This window comes from Lutjanus erythropterus, chromosome 17, assembly GCF_056507025.1.
Source record: "Lutjanus erythropterus isolate fLutEry1 chromosome 17, fLutEry1.hap2, whole genome shotgun sequence".
Taxonomy (NCBI): domain Eukaryota; kingdom Metazoa; phylum Chordata; class Actinopteri; order Lutjaniformes; family Lutjanidae; genus Lutjanus; species Lutjanus erythropterus.
This window is the reverse complement of record NC_139333.1, coordinates 17,405,315-17,415,255: the sequence shown is the minus strand read 5'-3', so window position 1 is coordinate 17,415,255 and position 9,941 is coordinate 17,405,315. Positions and strand designations below refer to the sequence as shown.

The 9,941-nt window shown below is 39.0% G+C and overlaps 1 protein-coding gene across 1 annotated transcript in view; it reads right to left on the bottom strand.

Annotated features, from left to right (window-relative positions):
- Positions 1 to 1,320: 1,320 nt before the first annotated feature.
- LOC146312052 (uncharacterized) overlaps positions 1,321 to 9,941 on the bottom strand; it is a 32,377-nt gene continuing 23,756 nt past the window's right edge. The window contains exons 18-20 of the mRNA XM_084741154.1: positions 6,982 to 7,055; positions 5,707 to 5,764; positions 1,321 to 1,598 (exon numbers count right to left, since the gene is read on the bottom strand). Of these exons, the coding sequence (XP_084597280.1) occupies positions 1,504 to 1,598; positions 5,707 to 5,764; positions 6,982 to 7,055 (227 nt within the window). The 3' untranslated portion in view covers positions 1,321 to 1,503. The remainder of the gene's footprint in view (positions 1,599 to 5,706; positions 5,765 to 6,981; positions 7,056 to 9,941) is intronic.

Here is a 9,941-nt window from a genome sequence, read left to right as displayed (position 1 = left end):
TTCCATACAAAGGTCTGATAGGATACTAGCAGTGCTGGAGATGAACTACTTACATGTAATGAGATTACAAAGTAAAAGCAATTGTAATGACCTCTTCTACTTTAATATTTTGTATTCACAATAGACTTCAGACATACTTGACTTGTATATAGGTTTTTAATAATGTTTTTATTTATGTTTATTTATACTGTTGATGATTTATATTTCTCTTCCCAATATACTTGAGTAAACTACAGGCTTCACCACATCTACTGAATGCAGTGTAAAACGTATTTATGCAGATACTTGGCCAATAAAGCTTATTATGATTCAATAGATTATTCTGATTTCCTTGCCTACTGTATTTCTATAATTCATAGAGATGCTCTTTTTTTGACCTGATTTAAAAAATGTATTTGGTGTTCAATATGATGTGTGTGTGTCTTAACATATTTTCTTCAACCCCAAGGCCACTTCATTAAATTATACAATTTCTTTCATGTTTGAATGTATAAGGTGATGTATGTTTGAAAGCATTAGACACAGAAAGCTACACTTGTCCTCTAAGTACACTGGTCAACAGTCAAGCTTGTCTGTTATTTCCAGATTTGCATACTTTGTTGACTGTTATTGGCCCGTCTGGAATTAATATGGCATTCACCACCGTGTCTCTAGGAGCAAGTGTGCCAAGACATATCCAGACATAGATCCAACTTGCTCCAGGTGCCATCAGGTTCCAGCTGCTCAACACTGCTCTTCTATTTTTGAACCGTTTTCTCACATTTGTGTCAAGGAAATCCATCCTGACCCTGCAATCTTTGGCGTGGTCCCTGGTGAGAAGGTGATATCTCTTGCCAGTCAGACATCATAGCCTTTTCATCAGTGTTAGCTCGACGCCTGATTTTATCTAACTGGAAATCAGCTACTCCTCCTAAACACGGGCGCTTGGTTCGAGATGTGATGGTGCATTTAAAGCTTGAAAAACTGAAATACTCAACCAGGGGATCCAGGGGATTTCATAGATTCTGGCAGCCATTTTCAGACTCCTCTGACTTGTTTTGATTCTCTCTATATCTTGTGGGTATCATTTATTGTCTTACTGTTGTATGTAGAGCATGTTTTTGCACAAACTTTGGTATGACATAAGAGGGCAAAGTGTGCTGCGTTTATTCTGATGAAGATTTCTTTAAAAATAAACAAAAACAAAAAAACAGAACATCAACATGTACCACATTGATACTATAAAAATTTGTATCAGCCCAGAATTTCACAGTGCAGCTCCACAGTGCAGTGATTCTGTGCTATAAAATAAACAAAAAGAAAAAACTCAATTCAAGCATCTTCAGTTGATTAAACTTTATATATATTATGTCGTGCACACACACTCACAATACAAATAAGCTCCCAGTTTATCAACAAAACAGATGGATGACAGTTTAGTTGCAAAATTGGACATTAAAAAAAGTTGCAAAATGGATGAAGACGCCGCATAGCCGTGGGTTTAATGCGCTTCGCTCCTCAAGCTCATGTTGCGTACTTGTTGTAGTTCTGGAGGGTGTAGGTTGCCACAGTATCCAGCAGCCAACCACGTGTCACGACCGTGGCCTGTCTAGAGAGATCTGTTGAACAGAGAGGTTTTTTTTTTAAGTGAATGTATAAATGACAAAATCATGAGTATGCACAGTTCATCCAGAATATTTGTAAGTCATTCTAATGTAAAGGCTAGAGCTTGTTCTAATGTAAAGGCTTGTCTTTAGCCATTTAAACATGTGAACTCTGAGCACTGGGCCGCATGCTTGAACGTTTTTTACAGATTGCTCTTTTTTTCTTACACAAAGCAGTAAGAGGAAAATCCCAGGTGGGATTCATAAAACATGCGCTGCCAGCTGTTCTTGCCCACCTGAGTACGCTGATAAATCACATTTGATTGTAAATTGGATGAGTGTAGCAGGAATTTTGCAATTAGCATACGGAAACGTCACAATAAATCCATATGAGGGCAACAGAAGTGCTGCGTGCAAAGAAAACACTGACATCTGACACATTTGTGACACATGCAGACTGATATTGATTGGCACGTAATGTACATAAAAAAACTAAATGATCGTCAATAGAGTGGAAAGCGATTTACAGTCATGGAGAAAAGAGTGCGAAGCAGCTACACACTGCAATGCCATCAACACGCCCACTTGCTCGCCGTGAGTCCTCCAGACAATGACCCACTCTATTCACACATGGGCGCACATGGACTTTGGACTCGGGAGCTGGCAGGGTTAAATACGTTCACTGTCCGGTGCAACTGATTTGGACATTTGCGTTCACACATACACCTCCTCCAGGGAATGTGTGCAGAAGTGCAGAGTTGTGTTAAAGGGGATTTACTGTTTCCGACTTTCTCAGACTGACAACTTACCACTCCATCAGTGTCAGTGTTTCATTTTGCTTTATTTGTTTGCTTGCTGTGTTATGAATATTAAAATCTGTTTGACTTGATTGATTTTCGTATGGTGAAAACTGGGACAAAAAGCTGGAATATTCATTATAATCACCAAGTGCATTCAAATATAAAAAAGGTGGGTAGGACTTGATAAGTATTTACTTCGTCCTACTTCTTTTCAGACATGAATTATTTATTGCGTATCTGCTGAAAGTTTGCTGTCAAGTTCATTTGTTATTCTTGTTTGTTTGTTTGTTTTAACTTTTATATTTTTTCACACATTCGAAATAAAATCTAATCTAAATCTTCTAACACTAAACATGTCTTCCTTGAAATATTGTGATGATATCAAATATGAAACACTAACCTACATACTATCAAGAGCTCGCTATCGCTTCCATAATTATTCAAAAAGTTTAATTTAATTCATTGTGTTTAATTAGTCTTAATAATGTCTAATTAATTATTTTTCTCTTTCCTTTTTATATGATTATTTATCAGCTGATTAATGCTGCATTTCTCTGTTCTGCTCTGTTTTTGTGTCTCATATTTGGTTTTGTTTTCGTATTTTGTTTAGACAATGTATTTTAATTATATATTTATCATAATTTCTTTTTTTACTCTTTATTGAGCCAATACTTTCTCCATTATTTCCTCTCCTGCCTCAACCTGTCACACATTTCACTTCAGTTATCTGTCTTTATGCTGTTTATTTATAAACTGCATATAAATTACACTAACCTTTAAACTTTACATCTACAGTATAAACATATATATATATATATATTTAATGCTTTAGCTCTGAAATAACATTAAATGTTATCAGTTCTGAACCAGGCAGCGACATTATTCCCAGAAACTCTGCTTCTGAAACCTTTATTGTTCATTTAAAGGGACAGTTCACCCCAAAATCAAACATACATATTCTTCCTCTGGCCAGTAGTGCTTTATTTCTAGTAAAGTGCTCAGAACACGATCTATAGATTATCATGTGTAATCAGGTCATGATTTCTGAAAAAGAGACATTGCTGTTGAAATAATCTAGATGAGACTTTCACTAGAGGTGAGAGGAAAAATATGTACTTTTGATTTTGGGGTAAATGTCCCTTTGACCTCAAAAAGAAATCTTGGCTTATCATCACAGATCACGCTTATTTTGTAAAATAAGATGAATGTTCCTTTATGGCAAAACCGTAAACAGTCTATAACATGACGTGTAACACAATCTGGAGTGTGTGAGCAGACTCACGCACTTCCATTACATCAGAAAAGAAAGTGAGAGATGTGTGTGATTTCAATCAATGGTGCAGAAGAAGAGGAGAACGGGGGAGACAGAAGGGGAGGGGAGGATGATGGGATACTCGATTACCTGGGCTATGAGTGCCAGAGGACGTGGAAGAGGAAAAGCTGCATTAAATATGCAGCAGTGCAAATTAGGATACCAGGAGAAGGAGGAGGAGGAGGAGGAGGAGGAGGAGGCTCAGAGACACTTGCTTCCTCTCTGTTTCAAACTGTTAACTCTCCTCGTGCTATTTCAGCCTCTCTCTTCTGTGGCCAACTTGTTTTGACATTTCCCCACTCGCTCCAATCTGACATTTTCTCTTGGCCATTTCTCTGCTGTCTAACTTCCTTCACACTCGCTTCCCTGGCAAGTCACTCCCCTCGCTCTTGTTGGGAACCTGTCTCATTTTGGCTGGCAGCGGCTGCCTTTTCTCCGTCCTGTCACTCTCCAACTGGTCCTCAGACTCCTCACACAGGCACAAACGCATTCAAATCCAGGTACTAATGGACAGACAGGTGCACAGACATGCACATCAGCCAGGATGTCTACGTTTGTGGGGACCGACCATTTGCTGCAGCGTAACTTAGATAAGAAATATGACTTTAAGACCTTGGTGTTAACAGCGCTTTCCAACAGAGGACAAAATTGTGATATTTTGTGAAGACATTTGAAGGATGACTGAGTTGTTTTCAACCGATCTTTTGAACACATGGCACAAATATTTGTGAAATGTTAATAAATAATGTGGACATAATGACAAATAGGTAAAATTTATTTATTTTTTTTATTTCACTGGGTGAGAACAGCCTGAAAAATGAATCATCTAGCCTGGATTTTGCCCTCTGAATAGTTTCCCCAGTCACAAATTTTGCCAAGTGAATCTAAAATGATGTTTGTTTTCACTCAGTGTTGTTAAGCTTAAGGTTTAAGGCATCAAAGTGTGCAAGGAAGTTATTCGCCATGTTTCCAGGCAACAGTAACAGTTGCATTTTTGTAAAATGTTTTCAGTGTTGTGTTACAGAGCTATGTCACAAACAGCTGTTATCTCAAGGGTTTTGTTTCCACCCAGTTAGACACCATCGCTCTCCCAGTAGGAAAACAAGGGCACAGCCAGTGAAGCGGTTTTAATGCTGATCATGAGTGGGCACCTTTAGCGTCATACTGGGACATCCCAAACATAATTACAGTCCAATCACTTAAACATGTTAATAATCTAATTCTTTCCTAAGAGAGAAGAGCTTATCGGGTGTTAGCAGACACAAACTAGGCAGCCTTGAATTGCTAGCTAGCTAGTTACATAAGTAAAGTTAGCTCCTTTTTTAAAAATCATTTTAAATGTCTGAAAAAAGCCACAAATGAGAAAATAATTTTTTAAGAGTTAAAACAAACTAGCTACCATATAATAGTTGCCTACCTCAAAAATATTAACAACTTGGATGACCTCTGTCTCTTAAATGGACACTCTGGCTGGGTCGAGCAAACAGTCTTCAACAAATCTTCCAACTTGCCTCAATTATTTATCTTGGATTAATAAAAAATAACCTCACCTTGGTCTCTTTGGTAAGTGCTGGTGTCTTTTCAAGTGCCCTAATACTGGAAAATTATACAGCAGGAGGCAGAACTCTCATTTTGTATCACATAAATCTTTTTTTGTCTAATATTCTCATACTAGAAGATGCCTCATCATTTGTTATCACTTATTTTGTGTAAGATGATGAACCAATGAAATGTAGTTATTTATCAGTATATTAATATGTACTGTCATACTGTCCATCACACATGATTCCTGTCTGACGCTCCACGGGTCTTGCTTGTGGCAGGTTCAAACCCCTGAGTGAAGCTATATATGAATCATGTAATCACTGCTGCTGTCAGTCTCTATCTTTATGAACTCTGTGTATATGTGTGTGTCTGAATGAGAGAGAGGTTGAGTTAGAATGACTATAATATATAAAGTGTTATAAAAAGAACAGGTGAAAATTAAATTTTATTTTAAGACGAGACTCACTGCTGTATGTGGACGACGAATCTGATCCAGGCTGAACAATGACCAGCTGATGCGACTTCTGTGAAACAAGAAGACAGAGAATACGCCCAATTACAAAATTAACAAGTAGGCACATATTGTTTATACTTAAGCCTGCCGATTTGGAAATAAATTATACCGTCTCTCCTGCCTGTCAGATTATCTATTAGCAGCATAAAGTCTCTTGGCTGAAACTTGAAGTTGGTTTAAGGATTGTTGATTACACTGAGGTGCTTATTAAATCTGACGATTTTCAACATTTGTCATTTTAAATCATTTGTAATGTGACATTTGCTAAACACCGCATTCATGTGCTGTTTTCGAACATAAAATTAAACCCAGAAGACAAATAACAGGCATTAAGTCTTCAGGAGGCTGCAGCTTTGTGAGTCAAAGAATTGTTCACAGGGGGAGGGATGCACTTTACTGACAACCACGTTCAGTCCCTGTAGGTAACAGTTTGCTTATTCTGCTTGTAATATATGAGTCATAGCAATCTTAAGTGAACTGGAATCATTACAGCTGAACCACTATATAAAGGAACACGATTAGGCCTGGAAATAAGTCATGTTTAGGGCGAGGTCACTGTGGCCTTTGATAAATACAAATTTATTGGGGCATTGCAGCCAAATTGTAGGGCTCGCAGGCCAAAACCAATGGTACAATAATTACAATAAGTGATAATTATATTGTATGAAGACAAAACTCTCTCTTACATCTCAGTTTCAAATGAGGAAATCCATAATTTTCTTTTAAGGGCATGTCAAACTGGACGTGCGGTTAATTAATTTTTAGAAGGGGATTACAGCCACACTTGCCATCTGTCTGTGGTATAATTTTGCTAATGTGCTCACAAAGACCGTGCTAACACTATTGAGCTGGTATAATGTATGTTAACTGTTTAAGTTTAGCATGCAAACATTTGCAAAACTTAGTTGTAAAGCACAGCCGTGGCTGCTGCGAGTGTCAATAGTTTTTCATACATCTGAACATTAACAAGAGTATTAGAGACATTCCCGCTGGCATGGGCGAGATCTCTGATTAGATAACAAAAGAGTTCCAAGGTGACAGATATTGTGTTCTTTTCTGTTAATCCCTCACCTGCCAACTCTCAAATGCCACTGATCTGATTTCAAAACAATCACCCCTGCGTTTCAGCGTTTTTAAAAATGATACTGACCACTATTAATGCAGTTCAGCACAATAAGTGATTTTTCAAAATAATTTTTTCAAGTGGCAGAGGCTGGACACTCTTACCTGTTTACTGTCGAGGAGAAGTGGGTCTGTGACTACAGCTGCTCCACACAGCTCCACCATCCACTCCATTTCATCTGCAATAAACACACACACACAAAAGTTGGCTGCAAATGTTGACTGTTTTTGAGGAGAACCTGTTTGATAAAGTGTCCTTGGTCACACCTTAATGTAATTCTCTCTACTTTCACCCCTTTAACCCAGAGGGGAAACTGAGCAGACTCATTTCAAGCTTAGACTTCCTTTGATCGGAGGGATGGAAAACAGGTCAATACTTAAGTCTCCACTCAAATCAATACTTGCATCTCACTCAATCAGTCGACACACATTTAAAAAATCCACTCATATTTCAACCTGTCACACCATTTAAGCCTTCAGCTTCCCTTGTATGTTGCCTTTGACATGAGAACGCTCGTGGGGAAACGATCAACCTGCAGCGTAAGCCGTAGATAACCTCATCGTTTAACGTACGCAAACGTGAGCAGATAAATAATGGATGGTTGGTCTGAAGAAAACAGACTCTATCCTCATGTTTGTGCCATGTAAAAGAAAGTCTTTAAACTCCTCACGCTAGCTGGCAGATGTCGACCCATTAGCAAAGCTTCATCGATCCAGCAGGCAGCGGGAGGAGGCGGCGGGAGCACTTTAGAAGCCCCAGGAAGAAGGAAACCAAAGAATGCTGCCTGGTGGGTTTTTAAGCAACGTGCCCCCCGAGACCTTCACCCATGATCTATTTGTCAATTCATTCATGTTGGAAGGGTGAAGCAAAAAAGTATGAAGGGCAACCAAACTTTTTTCTGCCTTGAACTTGGAAGTCCAGATTGGTCCTATGGTCCTTAACCATAGTCAGTGTATTACCTACAGTCGGTAGGAACAAGTAGGAGAAGCACAGAGGAGTATAAACATGAACCTTAAGCAATGAATGCCTTTTGTCACTGACCCTGTCTACAGCTGTTCATAGCTTAACTTCCATGCTGGTGCCCCTTTCTGCTTCACCAAACTGGAGGCGTACCTCATCAAATAATCCAGACTATCCCTTTAAATCCCTGGGATCAAAGTTCTGCAGGTGCAGAGATATTTGCACCATTTTTTTGAAGATGAGAGCAGCAAAAGCTCTTTGGCCATGACTGAAGGCTCATTTCCACTTTCTTCTACCGAGCAGATAACTGACGCCATAGCAACCGCTGTGCAATATGACAACATCACACCAAAAATATCACACATCGCCTAACTCCGTATTCAATCCACCCACACACTGTGGAAGCACTTGTCATTGTTCTCCAGTGTTGAAATGACAGGGGTTAAAAAACAGCACACAGGTTTCAAACTGTGTCAGTCAAAACCTGTGTGAAGCGACTTTAACTTTACCTTTTTATTGTTATTGTTCCCCTTCTCTTTAAACCAAGGCAGGTGTCTATCGAGGTCCTGCAGGCCACTGGCATCAATAAAACTGAATAAGTGGGGTTGTGCAAAGTCACTTTTGATTGAGAGAACAGAACAGTGCAAACAGCATGACGGCAGCCGGGAAATGGCAACAATTCCGGTGAAATAACACCTTATGTTTTTTTTGCAGTCTGTTCTTTGAAAGCATATGCAAATGAAAGTGTAAAAAAACTGCTTTTGTGGTCAGTAATCAGAGACATTATTGAGGTGTTGCAGTCCCTGTGGTGTTTGTCTGAGAGACACAGCACTCAAACAAAAAACCCAACAAGATTGAGCTTCAGGTAGACAGAAAATTAATGTAATTAGAGAGAGCTAAAAAGTGGATGACTCCCACGGTGAAGCTTCAGAAACTAGCTGGCAAATAATTTTTGACTATAAGAAAAAGAAATATCATTTTTGCAAGTTACTCATCACATTGTCAAAAGTCTGCATTTCACACGCCTCCCTAGTCATCTCAGTGCTGTCACTTGCAAAGCTCAACAAACTGCATATGCCACATGCTTGCAGATAATTGAAACAAAGACAAACAGAAACAAAAAGCTCACTTCACAGACTCAGTTCGCTGCATGAAACCTCTCTGCTTAGCATGAACAGTTTATGAGATCAATATCTATTACAATGCACGCCAACTTCACTGCATGAATGTTTTTTCATGAATTTGATGGTAGAAACTGACCTGTATGTTGACTGATAAGTAACAAGAAGCTGCAAAACAAAACTGCCCGAGTCTGCAAGAATTTAGAAACAGTATCACCAGAATAATTTTCCCACCAGAGGGTAAGTTTGAGAAGTTTATTTTCAGCTCTAAAATGTCTACTGGTCATAACTTTTTAAACAGAATAGTTCAACATTTTTTGCTTTTTTACTGAGAGTTATTTGAAAGCAATGACAGCAGCCTCATGTCTCTATAGCCAGGAGGGCGTTAGCCTAGCTTAGCTTAGCTTAAATACTGGTAACAAGGGGAAACAGCCAGGCTGCTCCTGTTCAAAGGACACAAAATCAGTCTACCAGTTTAATCTGTACAAAAACATGCAGAGTAAAAAGTTCTGTTTTTACTTTATGTGTCAGGATTGTTTCTTGGCTGGGTGCAGTGACATCCTGTAGTCTCCACTGGTTGCCTAGCAACCTCATGGTGATGACATGACTCCCCTCTGCATCAGTGTGACATGACCAGTGTAAGATGGCTTTTCTTATGTAACTCTGAGAAACTAAGCCAATTTCCCTAAATGTCAAACTATTTCTTCAATAACCAAATTTAATTAAAGAAGCTACAAGGTCGGGTTGGACGATGTCTGCTTAATTGGCACATGACAATGTCCACAGTGAAACATCGCCAATGGACGATGACATTGTTGTTTTTGGTTCTTTTTTTGTAGTCACTGCCGCCTCACTCAGCCCAAAAAACTCCCATCAACACATTAACTCTCATGTCCCTGACAGGCGAGCGTATGACATACATCCCCAGAGCTGGAAACAACACGACCGAATGAACCAAACAAACAGCGGTTCGCAGAAAAGGA